Genomic DNA, 27,898 nt, shown 5'->3' with positions numbered 1-27,898 from the left:
TTTTGGATTTTGTGGAGAGAGGGTCACTGTCCTCTTCCTCTTCCTCATGTTCACACGATGACTATTTTGTTTGTCTTGTTTGCCTTGTTTGTACATCTAAGTTTTTTTTGTTTATTTTGTCCGGAAATGAAGAAGGCGTGCATTTGATATAGTAACTTCATATGAAGTCCTGTGGAAGGCGTTTACCCATGTTGATGTGTGCTCCTGTAAAGTTGTGCATTGATAGCTGGTTTTTTTTTTTTTTGTTACATACCATTACTGATTTTATTTATCAAACACCACTCCGACTGAGATGAATGCTCATAAATAATAGAATAGGTATAGAAAGCGTCATGACATGTGGACAAAAACTATGCAGAGCAATTGACTGGATTCCTTTTAAGATAAAGCTTTTTCTTTTTTATGATCACAGAGAGAGGTTTCTGTGTGGAAGTTGCTTGTTAAGACTAACAGAGACGAACGGACTGTTGATGTATGAATGCATATTTGTATACACACAAGAAAAGATTTTCTTTTTTTGTTGACCAGTCAGAGCCATTCAAGAGTCGAATGTCGTGGCAATAACAAAAAAGGGAGAGCACGCTCGGGGCGACGGAGGATAAACAAAGACAGAGACATGACTGGGCCTGGAACGGATTATTAAAACAATAAACAAAAACAATTAAATGCATACGCTCTTCTCATCCCTTTTCCTCCCTAAAACACCTTCATTCGATCATCTTTGACCAATCTGTATTGTCTGTCCTTTTTTTTTTTTTTTTTTTTTTTTTTTTTTCTTTAAAGCCCGAGAAATAAGAAAATATGCGAGAGGTAGAGTGGGATTGTGCTCAGAACAATGTGCATGTAATAATGGTTTAAGAAAACAGTGGCAAAATGATTGAAACCAACCCAAGAGCCGTAATTCGAACTGCGGTCAAAGAAAAAAACTCTAAAAGAAAGATTAAGCTCATTAGGTGTTTGAGCCGAGCATATTCACAATAAATTTTCTAGTGTTATTTAATCAATGAGCTAAATTAGAGTGGCAAATAAACAAAGATGTCGCCGAAAGAGAGAGAGATTGACCAGTGGCAGTGCAAAATACAAAAAAAAAAAAAATATAAAAAAGTAAAGTGCTGTATCGAGTCATAAAAACCGTTAATTGTGTATCTTTGATCTGTATCTGTATGGCGTAGTATATTAAGCAAGAGCGTAGTACCCTTCTACTCTTTAGTCTAAAAGTTGACTCTTTTTCTTTCCTTAACCTGGCTTAACTTTATAAAAGAAAGACGGCATTCATAACCAGATATCATGAGGAATAAATAAATGAATTGAAACGGAAATGTGGCCAAACGTACCACCCGAGTGTAGAGCAACCTTATTAGTCAGGTCGAAGTTTGCTGCAGAATTTGCCCTTGAACACAAAAATGCTTGCACAAGCTCAAGAAAGAGACAATGCGACGATGCCTAATGCACAAGAGTCGATACGATCATGAGAGTTTGGAGTGAGTGAATGGATGCGGGTGTACAAACTTTTTTATGCTTCATCATGTTTGCAAACGTGCCATTGTTAAATTTTTTTTTTTTTTGCTCTCTTTTTTTTCTTTTTTTGAACAATCGCACCATCTGTTCATCCTGCATGGTTGGATGGAACAGCACCAACAGCGGATGCGCATGGTTGTTGATATTTTTGTGATTGAATATTCTATTGAGAGCAATTTTTGTCATAACCTTCTGCAGAAACCACAGAGGACCGCCCAAGCTCGTTTGACACATTCTGCGCCGGCGCATATCTCGCCCCCACCTGGTCATTCATTTTAGATTTGTCTAGTCCCTTCGCATCCACTTTTGGTATTTAAGGTCCACGAATCGTGCTTATTTTTTTTCTTTTTTTCTTGTTCCGTCCTCTCTCTGTTTCTCTTACTCTACGCCGCTTCCTCCTTCTTGCATATATAACATTTTACTACAACCATGTCTGCCCCTCCACCAGAGCAACCCATCTACTACAGCCCTGCTCCAGCTGGCGGCGTAGTAAACCCTGATGGCACACAAGCACAATATCAGTATGTCACACCACAGCAACCTAGCACACCTTATCAACAGCCTGATACACCTTACCAACAGCCTGGCACACCTTACCAACAGCCTGGTACACCTTATCAGCAATACAGCCCACAGCCCGGTACAGCTGACGGCACAACATTGACACAACCTTTCTATGCAGCCCAGTCGCCTGTCCCTGCTCAGGCTTCCCAACCTGTCTATACCACAGCATCGCCTGTGCCTGGTACCGTATACGCTCAACCTGGTTATGAACAAAAGCCATTAGATGGGCAACAGCAGCAGGGAGTCTACTATGCACAACAGGCCCCTATCCAGCAGCAGCCACAGACATTTGTTGTCACAACTGAGACCACCACGGATTCGCCTGTCATCACTGGCGACGGAACCGGTTTGACTGGCAAGATGCCCCAACTGAAAGAGTGCTGTCTGTGCTTCCCCTTGCACACCGGAGCCTTGATTATTGCCGCAGTCATGACCATCTACTACGGATACTTGGGTATTAACCTGTTCTCCTGGGGAATTTTCGGTAAGGACTTTGTAACATTGTATTTTCAGTCATCTCTAAACTATATTGATTGCTACCTAAAGCTCAATATCTAAATCGTCTCTCTTTTAATCTCTTCTCTCTAGTCGGCGTCTACATTAGTTATATCATCTTTGGAGTCATTTATATCATGATTGCTGTCGTTTCGGGATACGGTTTCGTTGGTATTTACAAGGAGAACCCAGTTTTTGTCGATCGTTTCATCAAGATGTTCATCGTCTGCTCAATCATCTGGTTCGCACTGAATCTTCTTCAAATGATCATCCTTGTGGCTAATGGCTTTTACCTTAACTGGGCTTGGTGGATCGTCAACCTCCTCATCGCAGGATTGCTCCAATACTACTTCTGCGTCTGCCTTGTCTCATACCAGCGCGTGCTTCATGCCCGTGTGGGAGGTGGCCAGAAAATCTAAAATATGTTTTTTTTTTTTTATTATGAGGACTTTGCTCCCCTCAACCATTTGATTAAAATGGTGTTGTATTTTTCCTCCATCTCACTCTTATTTTTTTTTATCAGTGTAGTCCAACATTTTTTTTTCTTTCTTTTTGTATTCATTCAAAACCCATTCATGTTCATCTATAGCAAACTCAAAATGAAGCACTAATAGTAATAATAATCTTGAAAGAAAAAAGACAAAAAAGAATCCAACTCATTCAAGTGAGCCCTTGTGGATCTTGCATATGCGATACATAAATCCTTGCTTACATGATAGAGATCTGCATGATAGTTTTCATTGATCTCAAATGTTTTTTTTGTTACACTGCCAGGAGGCCAGACCTCTAGAGCATTCTCTATTAGATGGTATAATTGATGGCTTCAAGAGGCCTCCCACGCTCTAACACATTTCAAAACTGTGAAGAAAAAAAATGGAGCTTAATCAAGTACATTCCCTCCATTATCTCGGCGCGGTTTTTAAGGAAGCTCGCGCATACACCAGAAATATGGCCTTACTTGAGCCTCCCCCCAAATTGAAAGGGCTGTTCAACTTGATGCATGGCCCCATTCGGGCTCGGCAAGAGTGTAACGCACCTTGTCAATGAACCGCAGGTTATGTCACGTGATAAGCGCCTTCCACGTTGAACGTTTCGGAAGAAGTCGGGACGAGGGCAGAACAGACCTCACGGGGACAAGTCTTGTTGTTTTTATTTCTTTTTTTTTTTTAATATTGTAAAAACACAAAAAAAGGGGAGAGGAAGAAGCTGAACCTTGGGGTCTCAAGGAAGGCAAGAAGGAACGGTCAATGCGCGTGTATATTTTGCTTGCCAGTTTTGAGTCTCCGTGGGCAAAATACCTCTAATGCCTTTAAAGAAGATTCAATAGAAATAAGAGAGGGCCCAAGTTGACATGCCAATATTTGAGTGCGCATGTGGAAGAGGGAAAAGGAGCTGGGTATAGCCTTTTCACCACCACTGAAAGAAAGAAAGAAAAGACCAAAAAAGGCAAAATGAAAGAAAATTAGTAGATAATGTGGGGTAAAAAAAAGGGACAGAGAAGGGGATAAACAAAAAACAAGCGAAGTATGAGGATAGTTCATATTAGTACCTATTTAAAGACTGTCGTCCTGTGTATAACTGTGTCATCGGCAGAGGTCCTGCCGGCGTTTCAATGTGTCGTGAGAAAAAAGGAAAAAGAAAAAAAGCGAATGAGAGTGTTCGTCCTATTGCTATTACAATTATTACAAGCATCAGATGAGTATCGACGATATTAGAAGGCGGACAGAAATGAGCAATGCTCATAAAGAAAAAACCTCTTCTGGAAACATGTCAAGGAACATGTTCTCCAGCCATGAATGCTCGGTACAAAAACAATGAATACGAATGGCATTACCTCTTCAATGATGTAGACCCCCTTTACTCCTGCTTTTTGGTTTTTACATATCCTTTCCATTTGACCCAGTTCCTGGCATTACCTTTTTTTTTTTGCAAGTGCAGGTCAGACCACATTTGATGATGAGTTTTTTTTACCACGCTTGCGCCTCGTCTCCTTTGCACTTCCAATTTTGCATCCCAATACGTCGAGGATATAGCTGCTTCCACCCTCATTGACGCCTTTTCTCTTTTCTTCTTCCTTCTTCATCTTTTCCTATCTTTTTATTTTCTTTCATACTTCTCAACCCATCCAAATCCAACTTTTCCCCTTATTTTGCTTCGTTTTTGGCTCCTCCCCTCTTTGTAAAAAACTACTTTTTTTCATTTACCCTAGGCAATATAGAGCCAACTAAACCATAATATTTCTCTCAAGCATTACTTTAATTTATGATTTTCCTAAGGTAAGCATTTCTTCTTTCATTCATTGTTGAACGAATGAACAATGAGTGCCAGTCTGCTACCCCACACTGCAGTCACAGGCAGCGGAAGCTTGTTTTTTTTTGGCACTCCGCTGTCTGCAGTTCTGGGATATCCCATCCCTGCGCTCAATAAAAAAAAAAAAAAGTGGACTTTGCACTACGTTGAATGTGGTCTGTGTTATTTGAAGGCCTTCAAAAAAAAAAAAAAAAAAAAAGGACAGAGATTTTTTACTGAGAACACCTTAACTGGATTCGGATACTTTATTGAACTAGACCTTCCATTTCTGCGCGGCTGGTCAAGGCTGGCGTCGCAGTTCCACGGCCAAGCCTTGGATTTCCAGATGCAGCGATTACCACACGGCCGTTGCACACGACCTCGCTCCTAACCTCCGGCAAGAGAGGCGCTACTTCCAGAATACCATCCAGTAGGAGCTCCTGTGCCTCGATTCAAGTCCGTCTATTAGGCGCCATTTCTAAACCTGTGTCTCGACAAACTCTCTTCGCTAGCCATACATCTCCAGTTTCTGCATCGGCTACACTTCAGCAGCAACATTCGCAACCTGACCCAGAGTTAGCGTCATCGTTGCCCACAGACCACCCGAAGCTCATTGGTTGGATCCGAGCGCAACAGTCCCTACTCGAGCCTGACAATGTCCATTGGTGTGATGGATCTCAAGAAGAATATGAAAGCCTCGTCAATGATCTAGTCGACAGAGGAGTCATGATTCCGCTGAACAGCAAGCTACGTCCGGGATCTTACTTGACAAGGACAGATATATCTGATGTTGCTCGGTCTGAAAGTTCAACATTTATTTGTAGTCAGCGTCAAATTGATGCAGGGTAATATATTATGTTATCATATAAGATGGATGTCTAACATCTTCTGCACTGCAAGATGAGTTTATTTCGTCAATCATCAACATGGTGTTACAGATCATCAAATTTATCACTGTATCCTCAACGCTTTTGTAATCGCTTTTCCTCCTCCATTTTTAGTCCAACAAATAACTGGGTTGACCCTAATGTGATGCGTGTTGAACTTGAGAGATCCTTCCGTGGCTCCATGAGAGGTAATTATCCAGTTTCATTGTACAACCATAATCGGTACACACACACGAAAGTTTACCATGTTTGATCCTTATTTACTCATGGTAACGCTAGGCCGAACTATGTATGTCATTCCGTTCAGTATGGGGCCAATTGGATCACCTCTTGCTCGAATCGGTGTGCAGGTAAATATGGATACATCCTTGTACACTTAACGCAATTGCCTATCGCATCACTCCTGCTCTACTGCTCTAATATGCATCTTTAATTCTTTCTTATACGGTGAAGGTCACTGATTCGCCGTTTGTAGTGGTCAATATGCGCATCATGACACGAATTGGCCAGCCAGTCTTGGATGCGCTTGGTACTGATAATGAATTCGTACCATGTGTACATTCAGTGGGAAAGCCATTGGAGCCTGGGGAAAAAGACGTTTTATGGCCCTGTAATATACCCCAGCGAAAAGTGGTTCACTTTCCTGAATCGCGTGAGATTTGGAGCTTTGGTAGTGGGTATGGAATATTTAATTCTTAAGCCTGCGGACCAAATCCTTTTGAACTAGCCATTTTTCGAATCCTAAGAATGGGGTGCTCATGATTACGTCCTTTATTATTAGATATGGAGGAAATTCGCTATTGGGCAAAAAATGCTTAGCATTAAGAATCGCTTCAGTAATGGCCCGTGATGAGGGTTCTTTGGCAGAGCATATGCTTATTTTGGGACTCACAAGTCCAGAAGGCAAAAAATACTATGTTGCAGCAGCTTTTCCAAGGTAGGGCTTTTTTTTTTTTTTTTTTTTTTTTTTTTTTTTTTCCTTGCACTTCACCTTGTATGAACCCTCTATTCGGTAATTTTAGAGCTAAAGATTATCCCAAATGTCTAAAATAGTGCATGTGGCAAGACAAATCTAGCCATGCTTCAGCCAACACTACCTGGATGGAAGGTTCAAGTTGTCGGCGATGATATTAATTGGTATGCTTATTTACTGGGAGCATGTGTTACTAAGCGATTGAAATCTTCCTATTAGACAATGATCTTACCTCACATTACAATTCCTGTTAGGATGAAGTTTAATCCTAAAGATTCACGTTTATATGCCATCAACCCTGAAGCGGGTTTCTTTGGCGTTGCTCCTGGCACTTCAGCCAAAACTAATCCTAATGCGATGGAGACTATTTACAAAAACACTCTTTTCACTAATGTTGCTCTCACAGAAAAGGGGGATGTTTGGTGGGAAGGGATGACAAAGGCCCGACCAGAAGGCAAAGTTATCAATTGGAGAGGCGAGGTATGGGAGCCATCCATGGGTGAACGAGGTACCCCATTAGCTCATCCAAATTCAAGATTCACTGTATCTTTGGATCAATGCCCAGTTAAGGATCCAGCTTGGGATGATCCAAACGGTGTACCTATTTCTGCAATCATTTTTGGGGGCCGACGGGAGAAGACAGTACCACTTGTGTTCCAGACCAAGGACTGGAACCACGGTGTTCTTGTAGGCGCCACTGTCGCTAGTGAAAAAACCGCTGCTGCGGAAGGAAGCGATTTGGGACAGTTGAGGTAAGCGAAGGGGATATGGTCACAAGGCTTAAATGATCCTAATAAAAGTGGAAGGCCTGACTTTCGATATTATTCATTCGTGTATAGGTTTGACCCATTTGCCATGCTTCCGTTTGCTGGATACAACATGGGTGACTATTTTAGCCATTGGCTTTCGATGCCAAATCGCGTCAAGGACCCATCCAAGTTGCCCAAAATCTTTCACGTCAACTGGTTCCGCAAGGACGCCAAAGGCTCCTTTATGTGGCCCGGATTTGGTGACAATTCGAGGTATTTGGTTTTTGTTTATTTACTGTCTGAAATGTCCACTGACGCTCCAATGACTGTCAGTACAATTCTGACGAAATAATCTACGGCGTTTGTTTTGTATTTTTCATGCATCCTATCCTGATAGGGTACTAAAATGGATTGTGGACCGTTTGGAGCGGCCTGATGACAAGAGCCTGTTTACATCTACACCAATTGGTTACGTCCCTAAACCTGAGTCGCTTGATCTTCAAGGGATTGAGAAGCAAGTGCAGGGTGATGTGATGATGAATCTGTTAAAGGTGGACGGAGAGGCATACCTTTCTGAAGTGAATAAGGCACGCGAATACTTTAAGCGCTTTGGCGATCGTTTCCCTGCCAAGCTGACAAAGGAGCTGGATGATCTCGAGGATCGTCTCAAAAAGAACCAAGGTGTATGAGCAATGAATATCAAGGGTGTCGATAGTTTCTTTAGTTGCTGTACTTTGCAAAAAAAAAAAAAGGAGGGGATTAAATCAAATGAAAAAATTATTCATCATCACCACGTCAACGAGAAGTTTTGAAAGAGTACAAGAAATAATGCGTTAATGCAGGGTCGTTTGAAAATATCATTGCGTATTCATTTTGGAGTCCTCCAGAGACTGAACAATCCTAGAGATCAGTCCACTTCTGAGTGGAACTCGACCCGCAAGGGTAATTATTGGCGTTAAGATGCGGTCCTTGAATTCCCGAGGTGTCCGGAGTGGCTTGGCCTCTTGAGATTTCAAGATTGAGATATGCGTGCGTGTTAATTCGATGTCAGTTCAAAGAGCATGAGGACCGATTTTTTCGGCCCGTGCTATTTGGACTGATCTTCGAACTTTGCAATCTCTTTGTCTTCTCCCGCCCATTCCTCTCCTCTTTTCTGTGGTTGATCTTTCATTGCCCATCACTAATTGGTCAATTCCCTTGTCAACTTGCAAATCTTGTCATTACTTCCTCTACTCTTCTCATCAGTAGTAGGAAAAGAAAGAAAGAAAGAAAAAAAAACAAAAAAAAAGGAATCTCATAGGAAAGACCCTTTCTATACACATTCAAATTGAAAAGCGAGACCTCGGTTTTCTCATTTGCATGTTATAATATTTGAATCTAGACGAACCTGAATAGGAATCAGACAGGTAATTTGAACAACTACAACAATCATCCGCACTTGATCTTTTCAACAGCAACAGCAACACAAGATCTTGGTCGGGATGGCTTGAAAAACTCGTTTGCACCTGGTTATTGTATATCCTTCTTGTTTGTGCCCTTCCCACGCCCACGGCGTTTTTTTTTTTTGCATTCACCCTTATTTTATTTTATCCTCAAGCTTACACCACAAATCTCACCCTTATTCATACACTTTTTGCTCTTCATCACTCCTTTTTTATTTTTAAAGATATTCATATTCCAAGAGATTACATATTTCATTCGCACTCTTCATCACACTATTGCTACGTTGACTTGGTCTATTACTTGTGTGGTTACCGGTTTCTTTTTTCTGCAGAACATTCATGTGCTACAAATAATATTTACATGACTTGATCCGATGAATGAAGAATGTTGGATCAAGTAGACGATGGTCATCTCTACGCCCGAATATGGTGTTCATTGCTACCAATAGCTGATTTGACCATGCATCTATCGGAGTAGCATACCTTCTTTGGACAGGAGATGGTCAAAATAATCAAATTATTTTAACGTTTTTTGTCCTCTCAGGTAGAGCGAAACTTTTTATTTATTTATTTTTTTGACTGCATGTGAGGGGGGGTTGGTGAGACTTTCAAGTCCGCATTCTTTTTCTTTATCCGTGTTGTGTCTGTTCTTTTTCTTCTTCAAAAAACATTACATTCTTTCAATCGTCTCTTTCTCTCCACTCTTTTACGCACATACACTTTTTTTTTTTTTTTTTTTTTTTTTTCATTATTATTCTCTCAGACTTGATCATTGTTAGTCGATCATTGATTTGGACCTTCTTCATCCGCATTTCTTTTTTCACTCTATCCGGAGACACAAGTGCTCACTAATATTCTCATTCACTTTCTCAACTCCTGTACTAATCCCGTTTACATTGCATCCGATCTTTTCCTTGTCTCACTTCCTCTCTTTGCGCCATTTGTAAATACATCCATCTATCCAATTTCTTTTCATTCCTACAACAGACATGACTTCATACTTCTCAACTCAACATTCCTCAGCACAGGCTGCTCAAAGGAGGAACTCCCTTCCCAGACTCAGCATGGACAGCTCAGAGAGACCACATTCTATTGCACATCATGTCCTTCCTTCCCTTTCCTACGCTGCTGCTACCTCTTTCCCTCAAGAGAACCCTTACAATCACAACCTGTTTCTGCAGCAGCAGGTCTTTGCCGACAAGTCTAATCGTCTCCTCAACCTGATTCAAAGCACCAAAGGCCTACTCGAGGAGATTCGTGAGACCAACGTAACAAAGCCCTGGCAGACTTACTACCCTTGCTTCCAGAACTCCTCCATTGCCGCTGTTGCCAACACGGCCTCTCCCAACCTTCTTCGTCGCTCGACCACCTTTCATTCTGATGAGGATATCGACCGTCCCTCATCCCTTCCTCTCCAGCAGCGTGTTCAGCGCTCATTCACCACTAGTTCTGGCTCGCCCCGCGATTCGCATACTCCTTTGGAGTCTTTGGCTGGTCGTCTCTCGGATTTAAACGTTCTCAAGCTGGACTTGAAGGTTGGTAACTATGCGACTGGCAATGACACTCTGCTACGTGGCCTGGAACGCAACGCCATTGCCCATCTTTTGGATGCACGTATTCAACAGAGTGTTAAGCACCTTGACAACCTTTATCAGCGTGTCTCTGATAAGAGTTCAAAGGTTTTGATCACTGGAGATCTTAATGCTGGTAAATCGACCTTGGTCAATGCTTTGATGCAGCGTACCATCCTTCCTGTCGATCAACAGCCTTGCACCTCGCTCTTCTGCGAGGTTCTTGATGCTCAGGAAAACGAAGGCCAGGAAGCTGTTCATGCCATCAAGGATCCTTTGACCTACAACCGCGAGGATCCCAATACGTTCACTGTTGTTGATATCCGTCACTTGGAGAAGTTTATGAACGATGTGATTGATGGCTACGAGGACTATGCACAGCTCAAGGTTTACTGCACGGATCGCCGCCTCGTTAATGACTCACTCCTCCACAATGGAGTTGTCGACATTGCCTTGATTGATTCGCCTGGTCTAAACCGCGATTCTGTCAAGACCACCGCTCTTTTTGCGCGTCAACAGGAGATCGATGTCGTTGTTTTTGTTGTCTCTGCTGAGAATCACTTTACGCTCTCTGTAAGTTTGACTTTATGACTGCATTGTTTTTTAATTACTGTCGGCTATTTTTCTATTTTATTTCATTTTATTTTATTCTCTGTCTTTTACATGAAATGTGTACATTGATATGTGTATATGGAGTGTGCGCGGGAGAACAAGGGTTCCTGACAAATCTCGCGTGGACAGGGGAAGGAGACAATTAAGTGTTGCAAGCATCAGTCAGTCTTAGTCATACTTTTGTTTTTCTCCTACCACGAGTTGCCATGTGTTGTGGGGTCATGTGTTTAATGAGATGGACTGATGTCACAATTTTTTGTTGAATACAAATTATTATTTTTTTTTTTTTTCATGGGAACCAGACGTTGTTTGATGAATTTCCATCTCAGCAACCTTTTTTTTTCCGTTCCTACAAAATGGTGGTACAAGATTAAAGCGACAAACCTCACTAAATTGTTTCTCATCCTCATATCTTGTTTTTAACACATAGGGTAAAGAGTTCCTCTGGAATGCTGCCAACGAGAAGACCCACATCTTTATTGTTGTCAATCGATTCGACTCTATTCGTGACAAGGAGCGCTGCAAGCGTGTGATTCTAGACCAGATTAAACAGCTTTCCGCCAAAACTTATGAGGATGCTGATGAACTTGTTCACTTTGTTTCTGCAGGATCATGCTTGCCAGAGATCATTCAGGGTGGAGAGCTTCCTGCTGATTTCCTGCGACTTGAGGAGTGCTTGCGATCCTTTGTGCTCGAGAAGCGCTGCAAGTCCAAGCTTGCTCCCGCCAAGGTCTATCTTGAGAATATTTTGAGTGACGTTAGTGTTCTTTCCGAATCCAACCGTCAGATGGCTGCTGAGGAGTTGGCCAAGGTGCGTTTGGAATTGGAGCGTGGTGAGCCTGAGTACCAGGAGACGTTGATCAGGCGTGAGATGGTTTTGGAGAAGGTTGACCGTCTTGCGGAAGAGACTTGCACATTGATTGACTCGATGACGCGTGAGAAACTCAGCAACTCTGTGGACGACATTGAGAATGCTGTTTCGACTCTTGTTCCCTGGAATGGTTTATTGCACGTCTGGCAATATTCGAATGACCTGCGCTACGTTATGGCGGACCTATTTGTTGACCGTGTCAAGAGTTGTGAGTCTGAGGCCAAGGAGAAGACTAAGGCATGTGTCAATGACATTCATAATTTGGCCAATGACGCTTCATCAGGTTCTCAGTCGGATGCATTGACCCTCTTCACCAAGCCAGACCCTGCTCGAATCTCAACAGGCAAACTTAAGGATGAGCTTGCATTAGAATTTTCGGATGTTTTTGAGGTCCAGGACAAGTTGGGTGTCGCTAGTGTTTCGCTCGGAGCTGTCACAATGTTCTCCAGCAAGGCATTAGGTTACAAATCTTTGATCCACAGCTTGTTTGACATTACCAACACAGTTGGTATGTCCACCGTCCGCAAGTGGGCTGTCCCCGTCGTCACTGCTGCTGGATTGGGTCTCCTTCTCTACATTGCTGCTGATATGAAGCATGCGCTTGCACGCAAGACTGCACGTAAGCTTCGTGCACACATTCGCGAGGGTACAATCGTTCATGATGAGGCTATGCGCATCACCAAGGACTGCCGCCGTATCTTCAAGAGCAATGCTTGGGAGATCCAGAACCGATTCCAGAAGGAGATTGAGGCTCATGAGCGACGTCGTGCCGAGCAAGAGAAGGCTGCTAAGGATGGTGAACAAGCCGTGATCTACTTTGGCAAGGTCTTTGACAAGGCTGATGAGTTGGCCCGCTGGGTTGCAGCTGTTGAGGTTGAGGTGGAGGATCGCAAGGTCAAGGCATAAAAAAAAAAGAAGTGCTCAATGCATTTTTTTTTTTTTTTTTTTTTTAAGCCTATTCCTCTGCTTCTCTGACCACACTTGATACCCTTCATGAAGTGATCTACCTCGACACGCTCATTCACTATAACTTTTTTGGTCTGCTTTCTTTTTTTGTTAATTATTAACCCCTAAAAAAAAAAAATACTGATTTTTGTGCTTTTACTTTGTATCATTCTTAACACTCACATCCACTCATAAGAACAAAAAACGCTATTTATTGCCCGAGCTTTAAAAAAATGAAGCAGACTCTTCTCTATTTAAACTCCTCGGTCTATCTTTTGTGAATAAAATAAAATAAAAAAATAAAAAAAATAAAAATAAAAAGGCGCTGGCAAGCTAATATTCAAAACTCATTGAAAGCATATAACAAATTCAGAATGTTCATCCATCTTTTTTATTTTTTGATCGAAGTTCTTTCGATTAAATTAATATCAGATGAATTTTGCTTGAATCCAATGGATTCTGTTGATTCTTGGTTTCGTAATGATGGCTGTGTTCGAGATCCAGATCCAGTTGGAGACCGAGAGAATGAAAATGAATGTTTGCTGAGGATGCCGTTTTTGCTATTACTATTACTATTACTAATATAACTATTTCTATGATTTTGATTTTGATTTTGATTAGGATTATAACTATTACGGCTACTATTTCTATCCTTGTTCGAGTTTTTATTTTGATTGCGAGCAAGGATAAGGTCTTCAATATGGTCTATTTGACGTGAGCCTCGATCGGCACTCCCATTAGCTTGACGAGCACTAGTGGTCTCTGATCGGAAGGCCTCGGAGAGACTCTCGGGTTTGTAAAAAGTTCTGTAGATATAGTAGGAGCCAGCGGCCATGAGGCCGACCACTAAAATGGCAATAACGATACCGATAACCAACATTTGATTCACTTGTTGTTCGCTCTTACAACCGTCTGGGTCTCCATCCCTGTTGCGATCACGTTGGCAACGGCCCTCTTCCTCCCATGCATTCCCTCTGAGTGGTTTTGGAGGAATAAGAGCCGTTGGGAAAGTGGGAAGGATCCGGGTTGGATCGGTTGTCGAGGGAGTAGGAGTAGATAAAGTTAATGTGGTAGTAATGGTATCGGTGGGAGTTGTAGTGACGGGCTGAGATGGTAAAGCGGCGGTAGTGGTGGTTGGAGGTGAGGAAGATGTGGTGGTGACCAAAGGTGGTGGCGGTGGCGGTGGTAATACCGAGGTGCGGGTCCATCTGATACTTTGAGGCATTCTTCTGAAATAAGGTGCGAATAAAATAAGACCTGTACGAGAACCTGGGCTCCGACTTGGTCTTTTACAGTCTTTATCATTGTAAACGACGAGCTCATCCTTGTCTGTAGAGGCCCTACCTCTCATGGGTGTGATGTTGATGATACCCCAGGATGGGATGGAGAGGATGAGACAGTTACCAGTAGTGGTGTTTTCATCGCCAATGTAAGTACCATCGACAGCGTAGTAATCTACCCAGGCTTGAAGTGGTGGGATAACATCTGTTTCTGCTGCAAGTCCATACAGATATCCATTCATGTCGGAGGAACTTGGGTCGCTCACTTTGCCATCAACAGCCTCCGCTCTAGCATCAAGAGTTTTACGTCGTCGAAAAAAGCTTTCATATCGTAAATGGAGAGTGGGCAATACTGGCGATGGTCGCTGTGGAGTGCTTCGGGTATAGAAAGGAATTGAAGAGGATGGGACTGATGCTGAGGATTGTAATGAAGAATCCTGTGTTGCCTCTGGTGCTACTGCTGTCGTTGTCTTAAATGATGACAAAGGAAGTGGTGATTCAGGTATTGGTGAGGCCAGGGCGATGCTTTGAAGGCATGCACAGACAACACTGAGGAAGATTATGAGTGAAGACTGAGATTTGACCGTGCGCATTTTATTATTATTATTATTTTTTGTGGAGAAAAAGGATTTTCTTTTCTGTTGTTGTGATCAGGAACACTGACAGGATGGCCGTTATGTCGATGTGTTTGGTCAAGAAAGCATACGTTGGGTCTGTGATCTTAAAATAATTTTTTTAATTTTTTTTTTTTTTTTTTTTTTTAATGAGACGCGTCTGAACAAAGGTGACACGATGATGGAGTTTGTAGGAATGCAAAGTAGATGAAGAATGGAGAAGAGATGAAAGATGAACGAAATGTCCATCTGAATACACACACTTTGGAGCAAAGAAGAGCCAAAGAGGGGAATGACGATCTTTGATAGTTTTTTTTTTTTTTGTTTGTGTGTATGAAGTGTGAATAGAGTGGACGGAAGAAAAGAGTTATAACCTTAGAACAGGAACTCTAACCCAAAGAGGGAAATAAAAGTTAGGGGTCTGGATCACCGCTTCGGCGGATGCATACCAACATTAATGCTCTCTCGCCCGTCTATTTGTCTCAACTCAACTCAACTCAACACAACGGACTAGTGGTCTAAACTTTGGTTGTCTTGTAATACCCCCGACCGAACACATGGGTTGAAGTTATCACCCTTGTTATATATTGGAGGTAACATGTTGCGCCCTCTTTTTTAACCCTTTCTTTTTCTGTGTCATCATCTTGTCTTGAGCTCCGTCTGAAAAACAAGGTCAAAAAGCTCATTGCTGTTTGGCTCTCTTTATTTTTATTTTATTTTTTTTTTTTTTTAAAGTCGAAGAATTCGCTAATGCTGCTGCCGAATTTTGGACCCATTCTTATTCTGCATTGCATACAGAAATAGTTACTTTCATCGTTTTTTTTTTTTTTTTTATACGCATTATTTAGAAGTCATAACATCTCACATTCCTAAAAGAGGTGAAAAAGAAAGGGGGAAAGGTACAGCTCGAAATTAAAAAGAGCGCGGAAAGCTGTGTATGGTTACTCTTATTGCTGCTTTGTTTTTTTTTTTGCTCTTTGGAAAGTTTACACTACTGTCATGTAAGCTTAGCGTATTTCTGCAATGGTACAGAAAAAAAAAAAAAAGAAAGAAAAAAAGAAAAAAGTATGAATAGCTTCCAGGGAGGAGCGTGCACCACTCCAGTGCAGTCTCTCAAGTCAAAAACATAATAGATAGCATAGCCATAACAGCAGACAGTGCTCATTGTATTCTCCTGGTCTTTGGAAATCACCACAATTACAAGAGACTTTGGAAGCCAACAAGAAAATAATAATAATAATAATAATAATAAACAAGTGGATTTGGTAAGGCGCGGAGGTAAGAGTAAATAAAACAAGGTTCTTTACAATATAATGCGCCGTGGATATAAAACATGGGAGCGCACTACATGTAGCTCTGTTGTTTTGACTAATACCGCTTCATCGCACTTGGTCCTTTCATCGTCATATCATTCTTGGTGATGGTGATTGGCACTCGCTTCTTTGTCTTTTCTACAGTTCGTTTCTCCTGGATCTTTCAGAAATATATCACATCTCACATCTTTTTTTTTTTTTTTTTTTTTTTCTTTCTTTTCTTTCTTTTCTTTTCTTACTAAAAAAGAAAGCGAGATAAGGATGAGAACAAGGACAAGGATAAAGCGAAAACGATATATATTTGGCCATACTGGATTTTATAATATCGTACGGCTGTAAACTTTAATCACTCGCACAATTGACGTTCTGACAGACACGCGCATATTTATGCTTGTATATATATTTCTCCCAGTTTTCTCCTTTTGTTCATTATCAGAGCCTTTGGTATACACACTGTTCTCTTTTTTTATAATAAGCGCTGACATTCGATGAGTTCCGGACGACATGGTCTTCATCCTCAAACGTATCAAGCAGGCTCAATCTGTGAAGCACTGGAGCGCTCTTACATAGATCCATCGGAGAGTTTGACCGAGCTATAGACAGTCAGAAAAAGGGTTTTACAGCTTTGTCAGTGCATTATATATAATTGGGACGATCTTCATTTTTAGTAAGAAGAGCTTCTTTCTCTTTGTTTCGGTGTATAAAAATAATAATATTGTATATACACATGTATATATGCTAAAAGACATCTTCTAGAGGTACGCATTTAAAACTCATTTTTGTATCATACATAAATATATATAATACCACAGCAGATTGGGAGGTGAGGGTTAGTATTGTCATTGGCTAGTTGTCCACATTAACAGTTGAAGTTGAACATGAAAAGCTAAAAAGCTTCTTTTTTTTTCTTTTTTTTAATTATAGACCTGCAATGAAAAGGGATGGTTTATGATATATATCATGAAGCCTTTTACATGTTTATATATAATAGAAGTTTTGGCTAGGTTTGATTGCCTCTCCAAATGATTCATGCCTATGCGACGCGTCAAAGCTGATTTGCTGAGCATCCGGGAAGGAGAGTTGGCCTAAAAAACGCCACTTGAGTTGAGCTCTAACTCTGTAGAAATGTATCTTATGAGTTAGATCACTTTCTGATACATCTTGTTTAGACCATGATATTATATTTGTCCTTAGACTCGCTCCCAACCTCGATTTGTCCTGCATCTAAAATCTTCCCTTTAGGAATATTAGCTGAACGTGTGTGATAGGTTGGAAATAACAAGCTCCATGTTATTAGTTGTGAAGGTGGGAAATGTTATTTTTATTATTCCCAAAAATACTGTTACGGATTGGACGCTTCCTTCATAAGCTTTATTGAGAAAACGAATGCTGTCTTTCAAAAATACAGGTTGCAAGTTCAACGATCCACAGCAGTTGTGGCAGACTATTCGGCTCAAGCTATACTTTGTAGCTTGCAAAAACGTTGTTTTTGTTTTGTTTTGTTTTGTTTTGCTGAAAAACTGGGGATAATCAAGGTATATATATATTCTGTATACTAAGCGACATTACACGAGGTTTTTAGTGTGGAAATATTTTCTCCATTTCTGAAGCTAGTAGAACAAGATCAACCCTTTGTAAACTGTAAGCACAAGAAAAGTGCACAATCGGTGGTGACAATCATTGGCAATGATTCAAGCTTGTAATGTCAGGCTGTTGTATAGACATATGTATTATATATATTACTCTAGATCAATGGTAATATAAGCACATCAGCCTAGTTCATTTAATAATTTTACTCTTCCCTTCTCCGGACATGGACAATTTGATGGGAGCAATGAGCATTAAAAGGGAAATAAGGGTTGGGGATGTGGAGTAGGAAGGATAGTAAAAAAAAAAAAAAAAATTGTCAATTTGTGCCTGGGATGCTGGTGTAACAACTGTAAAGAAAAATGTTTTGTTGCCATGTGGAGTGAAATAAGGCACACGAACAAAGCAGATCAAACTTGCTCAATGCTTTAAAAAGCGAATCGTTTCGACATCATTCCACATCACTTCCGGTGATCAAGTGACAAAGAGATAACGTTATAATAGGTCGAATGGTGGAACAGAACGACCTGGCAAATGAAAAAAGGGTGCCTGTGCATTTCAATATGAATCTGATGTGTGGAATCTGATATAAAAAAATGGAAAAAAAAAAAAAAAAAAGTTGTTGGGGTAAAAAAGACATATTTGTGCCAAAGGTTAGTTTGTGTGCCGCCATGTGAGAGAGCGGAGAGCAGAAAGACCGCGGAGATGGGGATGGGGGGATGGGCCAATGATACAGAATCTTTTTTATTTCTTCTTAATGACAGTCCTTTTTTTATTACATTTTATCCCTCCTCCAGGCTGTGAAGAAGCCAGAGATTGCTTGGAGTGTTTGATGCTTGGCTTGTGCATGCTTGATGCGCGTGTGCATTTGTGGAGTGTTTGTGTTCATCCATGTCCATGACAAGAAAAATAAACTTGTTTGTTTTCTTTTTGCCTGTGAATGTGAAAATAAGATGGTTCAGATCTGACTAAGGATCTAACGTGGCATTGTTTAAAGAGAGAGTAGGGCCCCATCAGACAAGTCGGGTTGCTCGTCAATTGGGGCATTTGTTTTGTCCACTCCCATTGTACAGCCGCCCTCTCCGCACCCGCCTAGCGCATTCTTTTTTATATATTTCCTTAAGCTGATCTTTTTTTACTTTTTTTCTTTTTTGTCTCTCTCTCTTTCTTTCTTCACCCCTTGTTGCTCTTTCTTCATCTAGTTTCCTCATCAGCACACATCTACTTTCCATCCTCTCCACTCATCTTCCCCCCCTCGACATCCTTTTTTTTTCCTCCCCTCCCTTCCTTTCTACTCAGCCAACTGAATAGAAAGAAAGAAGTAAACATAAAAAAGAAAAGAAAAAAAGAGTGAAGCATCAACAAAATGTTGGGATTCGGAAACCGCATACATGAGTCCGACTATGTGAGCGAAGCTGGTCTTGCCAACCTGCGTTTGTACAAGTATGGCTGTATCGACAAGTCGCCCATAACAAAGTACATTCTGAGCCATTACTGGAACTGGGCCGTGACCTTGTTCCCAATGTGGATGGCGTAAGTACCCAAAAACTCTTCAGGAGAAAGAGAGGGAGGGAGAAGGAGAGACAAAGTGCAAGATCTCGACTGTTTAGTCGACTGCCCAGTTCATGCCAAATGTGTTTCAATTTTTATTTTTTTATTTTTTATTTCTGAGCACATGGGCCATGATGTCGAACATGGCACTTTTACACTTTTGGTTTCGCACAGCCTCGATTAATCTGGGCATTTTCGCAGGAACGACCATGGAGAAATTTGGTACCAGATCAACCTGCCATTTTTTTTCTGCTTATTGCTTACACCGTCAAAGATCAACAACATACGCCTAACCAAGGTGGTAAACATTTGCACATGGAATATCATTGATGTCAAAGGAAAATAGGAGTGTGGGCACAGATTGATGATGGATTAAAAAAAGACCAATCGTCACACACAAGGAATCAATTCAGCCTACTTTATCCTGTATTTTGGACTGCCCGGCTCGCTTTGGCAGGAACACAACACAAGAAAAAAAAAAATATGAGCATTATTTCTCCATACAGCCTACTGTTTCCCAAGTCCATTTTGAGGTTAAAAAAGTTGAGACTAATCACAGACTTCTTTCATGTTGACCACTTGCCTAATCATAGACCTAACTTGATTACGTTAATCGGCTTTGGATTCGTGATTACAAACATGTTGGCGGTGATCTACTACATCCCTGACCTGTATACCCCCGGGCCTACCTGGGTCTACTTCAGGTGAGCTGAATAAGGACAGATACAGAAAACATGCCATTCTCTTCTCATAATCGTATAAAGGAATCAATGTGTATTGTCCAGAGAAGGGAAAAAAAAAAAAAAAAAAAAAAAAAAAAAGCAGCAGCAGAGAAATGGCTGGCAATACAGTTTACCGAAGCATTTTCTTCATGTCTCACCTACTGCCTTTTGCTTGGCATTGAAAATGGAATGAAAAATGCTTGGCGGCTGATGTCTGAGAACGAGAGATAGAACGGCTGTTGTTATAATTATGTTAGCGGAGTATTGAATTTTGTATACTGTATTATTCATTGTTTTAGCTGTGCCATTGGACTGTGGCTGTACTCGACTTTTGACAATGTGGATGGAAAGCAAGCTCGTCGCACGGGAACGTCTTCGCCTCTAGGAGAGCTTTTTGACCATGGATGTGATGCCTTGAATTGCTGCATTGGCTCTGTCAACCAGGCTGCCTGCATGTCCATGGGCCACTCTTGGTACTCTGCATTCCTCTTGCTCCTCACCACTCTGCCCTTCTTCTTGTCAACCTGGGAAGAATACCACACCGGTGTTTTGTACCTGGGATATGTCAATGGTCCAACCGAGGGTCTCCTCATTGCTTGTATTGTGATGTTGATTTCTGGATTTAAAGGCCCCATGTTCTGGAGAAGCGAGATCGTTGAGATCTTCGGTACCAACTTTGGTATCTTTCCCAAGGATTGGATTGTCTTGGATCTCATGGTTACTGCTATGACGATGTTGCTCGTCTTTGGTCACATCCCTCCATGGTAAGACTACATTATTCCCTTGAGAAAAGGGTCCTGGAGCACGTTGGCACTTTGACTATACACCAGCTAACATGCCCGTTTACTCGAATCTTGTCTAGCCTGATTGCTGTCTACAAGTCATGCAAGGAACAGAACAAGTCTGTGATTGCTGCCTACTCTGAGTTGTTGCCCATTTCGCTGTTCTTGGTCAGTGCCTATGCCTGGTTGTCGTCACCTTATTCGTATATTTTCTCTGCACAGCATTTTATTCTCTTTGCAGTCACTGTCGGTATTGTCTTTGGACGTATGGCTACCAAGATCATTTTGGCACATGTTACCAAGATGCCCTTCCCATATTTCACCGTCCAGCTCATCCCCTTGGTCGTCGGCGCTTTCATTACCAACGCTCCTGTTGTTTTCGGCTGGGACCCTATCTTCAGCGCCGACACCGAATACTACTATTTGTGGGCCTACTTCATCTTCGTTGCTGTCGCCTATGCCCAATGGGCTTTTCTCGTCATTGATAGGTTCTGTACCTATCTTGGTATCAAGTGCTTGTCCATTCCTAGGATCAAAGGTTCGTGCTTCATATGCATAGTTAGTTAATCACTCTACAGAAAAGGCTATATTCCTTTGATATCTAAAATATCTCATGCGTGTTTTTTTGCGCTTGCCCTTGTAGCGCAGCAATCTGAAGAGGAAGAGGGATTGATCGGAGGCTCAAACCGCAATTACCAGGACTAAATGTTCTCCAGGAAGGAAAAAAAAAAAAAAAAAAAAAAAATGCATGTTGACAGAGATATTTACAAGTAACATGAGACAATACAGCAATGGCCAAGGATGAGAATGTGTCGTGTTCAAGGATCAATGCATGTCCATGGGGCTCTAAGGCGTTCTTTCCGTCCTGGTTGGCGATTCATATGATCGACAAGATACCTCCTTTTACTATTATTTTCTTGATATCGCCTTTATTTCTCTTGCGAGCTTTCATTGTACTTTTTCTTTTTCTTTATCTTTTTTTTTTCTTTTCTTTCTTGTTTTCTTGATTTTTGCTTTACTGCTTAGTTTTCTTTTGCTCAATCGTTCAGCCTGTTTGCTTTCATCTTGCTCTAAACTTACCTTAATATTTATCTTGTCACAATACATTTACATATATTCTCTCTTCCCAATGTACCGCATGACTGTATGCCTTCTGTCCTATGTCTTGTTCTGTAGTGTTCATTTTTATACTTGCATTGTCGCAATCTATACAACTCTCGTTGCAAATATGCAATAAAGCTAGAATGTATTCTCATTTGAATGATTCTACAGTATTTGGATCAGTTTTTGGAAAGACAATTATCTTGATTCCATTGATGTTACTCTGGATCTTATTCTAGTCGCTGAACTGAAAGGAAACGCGTGCAAATGCAAGTCTCTAGCCACAATGCCTGTGCTCTGCAGTCTATGGAGAAATGCAATTAAAAACAAAATAAAACACGAGAGCACTACAAAAAAAAAAAATAAAAAATAAAAAATTAAGCCTATGTGAATTATGGGGTGGACGACTTTCTAAAGAAGGGTGGAATGTACCCCATCCCATACATCCGCACATGTTTCGAATGTATCAGACATCAGACGCTCACTTTCCCATGCGCTTGTTCCCTGTACATCATTAGCTCTTGAATATCCCGCACCCTTCGTTGACATATGGCAAAGGCATGTCAACGTAAAAAAAAGCCATTTGATTCGCACATGGCATAACAACGTCAAAAAAAAAAAAAAAAAAAAAAAAGCGAAAGGACAAACAGGCCTAAAGCCAAACGTCTCACAACGATCGTGACATTTCTGGTTAAAATGTCATGTCATGTAGGCGGTCCAAACCCCTTTTAAGCACCACTGAGAACTAGTTTATTCTTGATACATCCACTACTTGCTGTTCACAGATGATGACGATACAATGGCTTGGCATATGACGCATAGTCAGCGCATGAGCATAAATGCAGATTTTTTATTTTTTGCTGTTCAAGATACAAATCAAACCAGAGGACTCTAAAGGATAACCGAGCGGAGAAACGATAAACCTTCATCTACAAGTACTCCAGTCATTGGTAATAATAGAGACAAGAGAGGTTTTATTTTTTATAGCCGCAGCCATTGATTGTTCTGGGTTCTTCTGAGAGTTGAGCAAATGCGTGCAAACTTCGTTTTGGACCGTGCTAAATTGAGCACAATCATATGGAAATATTTCTTCATGTGACATCATTTCGATTTCATTTAATGTTCGTTTCGTAGAAAGTCATCCTTCAATGAAATTCATGTCGTATAAATACTCGTATCACATCGTTTGATTTCATAAAACTTCATTCCATTCATTCACAATTTTTTTTTTCTTTTAAAAAAAAAAAAAAAAAAAAAAAAAACAACTACATACTTTTACTTCAAATCACCCATACAATCCACATCACATAATATCCAACATGACTAACTGGACTACCATTAAGGTAAAGAAAGGATATTCTGAATTGATGGTGAAGAATGTTTGGTTACATGTATTTTATGCAAGAGAAATCGCGTCGCTCAATTTTCGAATATCCTCTCAATAACTAAATATGTATTCATCGATAGATCCCCTCAACCCCTACCCCCAACCTGATCTTTGTCGACAATATCAGTGCCTCCGCTTCGGGCAAGACTGGTAAGAGGAATATAAATCCAAAAAGGAATTAAGCTTGGCAAATGACAGGAGTATGAATTTTATTTTACTGACGAGGTTTTTTTTCTTATCATCGCTAAAATCAAACAGTTAAGGACTTCTTCTTGTTCTGCGGCAAGATCCTCGAGTTTGAGATCCAGAGGTAATTACGCTTACCTTTACTCCTGTTTACAAAGCAAATACGTTCTCAAGTTAAAACGATACAAGAAAAAAAAAAAAAAAAAAATCATGGAGAAAAAAAAGGGAAAAGAAGCTGACTTTGCATGTTTCTGTCGTTCGTTTCTTCAAACAGGGAGGGTGATCATCAGGTTGCCCTTGTTCTTTTTGAGCGTGGTAAGTTATTGGATGATATGAACTTCTTTCAATGTGCGAATGTTGGGGATGACAAAGTATTTTTTTTTACTATTATTGGCGTCATCCAAATGATTTAATTTTCACATCTTTGAGTCCCATGTTCAATACACCATGTCTATGTTATCTTTTTGTTTTATCATCCATTCATCACGCAGAAAATATTTGTAATTTGTAACTCCATTGCGTGCCAGACGTGCGTGTTAATATGGCCCAAAGCTTTTTTATTTTACTTCATTATTCGGTTTTATTTTTGCAATGTGTTTCATCTTTCATATGCAACTTAAAAAAAAAAAAAAAAAAAAAAAAAAAAAACCACAAACACTCACATATTCTCATTGCTCCACTTTATTCCTCATGGTCTACTATAACAGATTCCGCTGCCAAGACCGCTTGCATGTTGACCAATGCCATGATCGTTGACAGCCAAATCACAGTCAAGCCCTACTTTGAAGAGACTGCCGAAGGCGAGCACATTCCCCAAGAGAACAAGCCCAAGGCTACCATCTTTGCTGAAATTCTCGCTGCTGGATATCATCTTCAGGACCAGATCATCGAGAAGGGTCTTGAAATTGACGCCAAGTACGGATTTGCAAACAAGATCCAGGCCTATGTTGAGGCTGCCAAGGCTCAGGCCAAGACCCTCGACGAGAAGTTCAAGGTCACGGAGAAGGCTGCCGAGATTGACCACAAGTACCACGTCCAGGACCGTGTCAACGCTGCCGTTGGCCAGGGCATTGATTACAGCAACCAGGTACGGTCCTATTTCATTCATCTTCTTTTGTCGCAGTTATCATGTCTTTTTTTTTTTTTTTTTTTTATTTTTTTTTTATAAGCTTACTAACGCGTGGTTCTTATTTTATAGGCTCTTCAAACTGCCCCTGGACAAAAGGTCACAGGCATTGCTTCCCATGTCAAGGAACAAATCGCTGCAGTTCACTATGAAGCCCGTCGCATTGCTGACGAGAAGAAGACTAAGGGCGGTGCCCATCACGAGACTGAGGGTACCACCGGTTCCGAAAGTACCCCCGCTCCCCATGCAGACGCCACTGTCCCCGCTGAGAAGACTGCTTAAGTGAAGACGATGAAGAATCCGGCATACCAACGGCTCTTTTCAGTCATATTGCACCATCATTTGCACACCTGCTCATCAAAGGAGAAAAAGAAAAAAAAAAATTACACTCCCTTTGTACTTTTTCTTTTTCTTTTTTTTTCCTTCTTTTTTCTTTTTTATCTTTGTAATTCCAATTTTTCATTGTAAGATAACACATCCGGGACAATAAAAAAAAAAAAAAAAAAAAACTCATGTTTAATGACTGTACGTGTCTTATCTTACAAAAGAAACCTGTTTCAGTTATTCATTTTACTTGCAAGGGCCAAGGTGAATCGTCCGTGTGCTTAACCTCATTCATGTGATAGACCTTTGCAAACTTCAACTTCCCTTGGAACCCTGGTATAAAAAAACGTTGAACCTCCATCAACAGCACAGCAGCAACAATTACAAACCTTTCCGCTTTTATGGCTATTCTTGTTACCCTCTTGCCGCTCTCCCGGCTTTAACGAGCCCAAATGGTTGCTGTTGGTAGTGGATTTTGATAATATGTATACAAAATTCATACTAGGAAATTGGCTCTCTGCAAAGTGGATGCACTGACGTCTATATCTATGGACTAAGGGACCGTTCCAAATGTGAACGATGCTATTGGCAAGAATAAGTGTCTGCAAGGCATTTCAAACGCGTTTCAAGACTGCGCCGCCAATCGTCTCCCCATCCCTAGGCTAGTTTTTATCAATTGAACACATATGGCCTCCTTCTCTTTCACAGAGCTTTTTTTTTTTTTTTTTTTTTTTTTGAAAAAAGAAAAAAGGGTATCTAGATCTAAAAAATAGAAAAAAAAAAAAAAAAACTAGACATTATGCTTCCTCAAGGGAGCCTGCTCAGGACGGAACCAGTAATAAATAGCACTTAGGACCTTATGGGCCATACCCGCAGTGACATAATAGCCCCCAACCAATCCTGCCAGTCGAACGAGCAAATGTCCAAAAGACATGGATGATTCTTCTGTGATCATGACAGTCAGTGGCTCAAAGTCATACTTGAAGAACAGACCAGGGAACCCTTGATGCTCATCATAGGCACGACGATATTCGCTGACAGAGTATTGATTTGTCATGAGACGATTTTTATAACGATCTTTTACCATGGATAAACAAATAAAAAAAAAAAAAAAGAGAGAGAAAAAAGATATAAGATGAGAAAAAGTGTACCTTCAATTACTCGAACAAAGAAAAAAAAAAAAAAAAAAAAAAGCTTTTTTAACTTACCGACGTAAATCGTTGGAACAACAACTATGAAGTACTGAAATGCCTCAAATGCTATACAGATTAGAGTAAAAGCAATGTGTGAGGGATAGTAGCATATATATTAGCCATGCTATATAAATATCAACACATATGAAAGCATTTGGAGAAGGAAAATAATAATAATAAGCAACTGATCATACCCGTTTCTGAAATCTCAAAACTATCATCCAATGGATTGACGATTGTTGGATACAACTCTCCAAACGAAAATTCATCGATCTTGTGCGTCATATTCATCACTGAATAGTTATAAACCAGGTAAATACGAGACAATAATAATGATAATAAAAGAATAACATCGTTAATGGGTACATCCTTGAAGAGAATGTGAATCTGTTATTTCTCATAATTACTCAAGAAAAGTACCATTATGATCAGTATGGGGAGTGCCAAAGTATCCATGTCCAGCAGCCATAATGTGCAGGTTACTGCTCAGTTTGTTGGATTCAAAGCTTCCGAAGATCCTACAAGCCTTAAAGTCCTCGTTGCCCTCTTTTTTTTTTTTTTTTTTTTTTTTTTTTTTTAAAAAAATATATATATATATATATATAAATAAATAGAGAGATCAATTAATACGATATGATTTTCATGAGTGTGATATAAATAAAATCGATATAACAAAAGGATAGAGTGAGAAAAAGAGAACAGCCTTTACTTACTTTGCTTGGACGCCTGCGCCAAAGCCGCATTCCTGCTAGCAGCCCTAACTAGTTGTTTGACGTTCAATGGCTGGTCACGCATCTTGTCTGTACGGCTCACCCCGGAGCTCAATGTGAAGTGCTATAAGTAAATCATAATAATAGAAGTAAAATAATAGGTTCAATTCCTTTTGAGTCCACTCTATACGCTTTGATGCTTAAAAAGACAATATTTCGTTAACTGATATGGAACAGGAGTAAAAAAAAAAAACAAAAAAAAAAAAAACGTACCGTTGGGATTTTATGGAGCTTATCAGAAAGACTGAGCTGAACGTTCGCAATATCTCGAAGATCGACTGTCAGAGCTAATTCAAATCAAGTGTACGTAAATAAACGCATGTATGAGAGACAGAGTGCCAATATAGCCCAATTGATTTCCATGAAGAGGCTTTACATATACATGGCAATTGTTCTTTTTGCTTTCTATTCTCCGTAGTGTCTTACCATCGCATGGCATTGCAACGGTGATATCGACGTTAATCTGGAGTTCGTGGTTGATAAGCGGGTCGACTATAAAATTATATTCGTTGCGGAGCTTCATATAGTCCGCGATCTCACCAAAAACGAGGATACATAGAACAGCTGAAATGATAAGGGTGAGAATGCCTCCTGATCCTGTCCGCTTTACGAAACCAGATTCGACCTTTGGGAACGCATCGAATTCCTTGAACTGCATTCTCTTTTTTTTTTTTTTTTTTATCTTTATTATTTGTTTGTTGTCGTCTTGTCGCCGTCGACGCCGCTGACGCTATCGTTGACAGAAGTGCACTAGATGACTGATTCAGTGAATACTCTGCAGATGCCCTTTCGCGTTCACACTGTCCCGAGATGCTTTAGTTTCGTGAATGCGAGGATGATGAAACAAAGATGCATAACAGAAAATTATTAGTTGTTTGAAGGTTTAAAGTTTTCTGTCGTAGTCACAAAATGCAGCAGAAATTAATATATTATTCATCTAACATCGAAATATATCGAAATATCATGGTATGAACAGCTCCTCCACATTTCAAACATTTGCCATGTCTTGAAATTGCCACCTGTTTGCCTTTAATTTCAGTATACTA

The 27,898-nt window shown here is 40.5% G+C and overlaps 8 protein-coding genes across 8 annotated transcripts; 6 read left to right on the top strand and 2 right to left on the bottom strand.

Moving 5' to 3' along the window:
• Positions 1 to 1,947: 1,947 nt before the first annotated feature.
• On the top strand, positions 1,948 to 2,996 carry BCR41DRAFT_367119 (hypothetical protein; the record flags this gene model as incomplete). Its single annotated transcript, XM_022026274.1, has 2 exons — positions 1,948 to 2,566; positions 2,671 to 2,996. 2 exons carry the CDS (start codon positions 1,948 to 1,950, stop codon positions 2,994 to 2,996), a joined length of 945 nt encoding a protein of 314 aa, XP_021886169.1.
• Positions 2,997 to 4,567: 1,571 nt separating this feature from the next.
• On the top strand, positions 4,568 to 8,233 carry BCR41DRAFT_317075 (phosphoenolpyruvate carboxykinase). The gene is made up of 10 exons (XM_022021267.1): positions 4,568 to 4,853; positions 5,145 to 5,711; positions 5,868 to 5,941; positions 6,033 to 6,103; positions 6,207 to 6,430; positions 6,535 to 6,690; positions 6,807 to 6,890; positions 6,981 to 7,478; positions 7,566 to 7,748; positions 7,873 to 8,233. The coding sequence occupies exons 1-10, from the start codon at positions 4,840 to 4,842 to the stop codon at positions 8,162 to 8,164; spliced, it is 2,163 nt and encodes a 720-aa protein (XP_021886168.1). The 5' UTR covers positions 4,568 to 4,839; the 3' UTR covers positions 8,165 to 8,233.
• A 1,419-nt stretch (positions 8,234 to 9,652) lies between these two features.
• On the top strand, positions 9,653 to 12,893 carry BCR41DRAFT_317074 (hypothetical protein). The gene is made up of 2 exons (XM_022021266.1): positions 9,653 to 11,061; positions 11,531 to 12,893. Exons 1-2 carry the CDS (start codon positions 9,907 to 9,909, stop codon positions 12,875 to 12,877), a joined length of 2,502 nt encoding a protein of 833 aa, XP_021886167.1. The 5' UTR covers positions 9,653 to 9,906; the 3' UTR covers positions 12,878 to 12,893.
• Positions 12,894 to 13,307: 414 nt separating this feature from the next.
• On the bottom strand, positions 13,308 to 14,789 carry BCR41DRAFT_391950 (hypothetical protein; the record flags this gene model as incomplete). Its single annotated transcript, XM_022028399.1, has 1 exon — positions 13,308 to 14,789. The coding sequence occupies one exon, from the start codon at positions 14,787 to 14,789 to the stop codon at positions 13,308 to 13,310; it is 1,482 nt and encodes a 493-aa protein (XP_021886166.1).
• Positions 14,790 to 18,745: 3,956 nt separating this feature from the next.
• On the top strand, positions 18,746 to 21,485 carry BCR41DRAFT_345402 (ethanolaminephosphotransferase 1). The gene is made up of 5 exons (XM_022022705.1): positions 18,746 to 19,243; positions 19,855 to 19,965; positions 20,283 to 20,747; positions 20,846 to 21,303; positions 21,409 to 21,485. Exons 1-5 carry the CDS (start codon positions 19,077 to 19,079, stop codon positions 21,468 to 21,470), a joined length of 1,263 nt encoding a protein of 420 aa, XP_021886165.1. The 5' UTR covers positions 18,746 to 19,076; the 3' UTR covers positions 21,471 to 21,485.
• A 1-nt stretch (position 21,486) lies between these two features.
• BCR41DRAFT_345401 (hypothetical protein) lies at positions 21,487 to 22,022 on the top strand. The gene has a single exon (XM_022022704.1). It carries the CDS (start codon positions 21,557 to 21,559, stop codon positions 21,770 to 21,772), a length of 216 nt encoding a protein of 71 aa, XP_021886164.1. The 5' UTR covers positions 21,487 to 21,556; the 3' UTR covers positions 21,773 to 22,022.
• A 1,086-nt stretch (positions 22,023 to 23,108) lies between these two features.
• On the top strand, positions 23,109 to 24,959 carry BCR41DRAFT_345399 (hypothetical protein). Its single transcript, XM_022022703.1, has 6 exons — positions 23,109 to 23,209; positions 23,334 to 23,403; positions 23,512 to 23,563; positions 23,714 to 23,754; positions 24,147 to 24,526; positions 24,638 to 24,959. The coding sequence occupies exons 1-6, from the start codon at positions 23,186 to 23,188 to the stop codon at positions 24,845 to 24,847; spliced, it is 777 nt and encodes a 258-aa protein (XP_021886163.1). The 5' UTR covers positions 23,109 to 23,185; the 3' UTR covers positions 24,848 to 24,959.
• A 720-nt stretch (positions 24,960 to 25,679) lies between these two features.
• On the bottom strand, positions 25,680 to 27,545 carry BCR41DRAFT_317065 (endoplasmic reticulum vesicle transporter-domain-containing protein; the record flags this gene model as incomplete). Its single annotated transcript, XM_022021265.1, has 7 exons — positions 27,279 to 27,545; positions 27,066 to 27,139; positions 26,796 to 26,916; positions 26,503 to 26,628; positions 26,277 to 26,375; positions 26,098 to 26,148; positions 25,680 to 25,966 (listed from the first exon to the last, which is right to left on the bottom strand). The coding sequence occupies exons 1-7, from the start codon at positions 27,508 to 27,510 to the stop codon at positions 25,680 to 25,682; spliced, it is 990 nt and encodes a 329-aa protein (XP_021886162.1). The 5' UTR covers positions 27,511 to 27,545.
• Between the last annotated feature and the right edge of the window lie 353 nt (positions 27,546 to 27,898).

This window comes from Lobosporangium transversale, assembly GCF_002105155.1.
Source record: "Lobosporangium transversale strain NRRL 3116 chromosome Unknown BCR41scaffold_2, whole genome shotgun sequence".
NCBI lineage: Eukaryota > Fungi > Mortierellomycota > Mortierellomycetes > Mortierellales > Mortierellaceae > Lobosporangium > Lobosporangium transversale.
The sequence above is the reverse complement of the archived record's forward strand: the minus strand, read 5'-3'. Positions and strand labels throughout refer to the sequence as shown.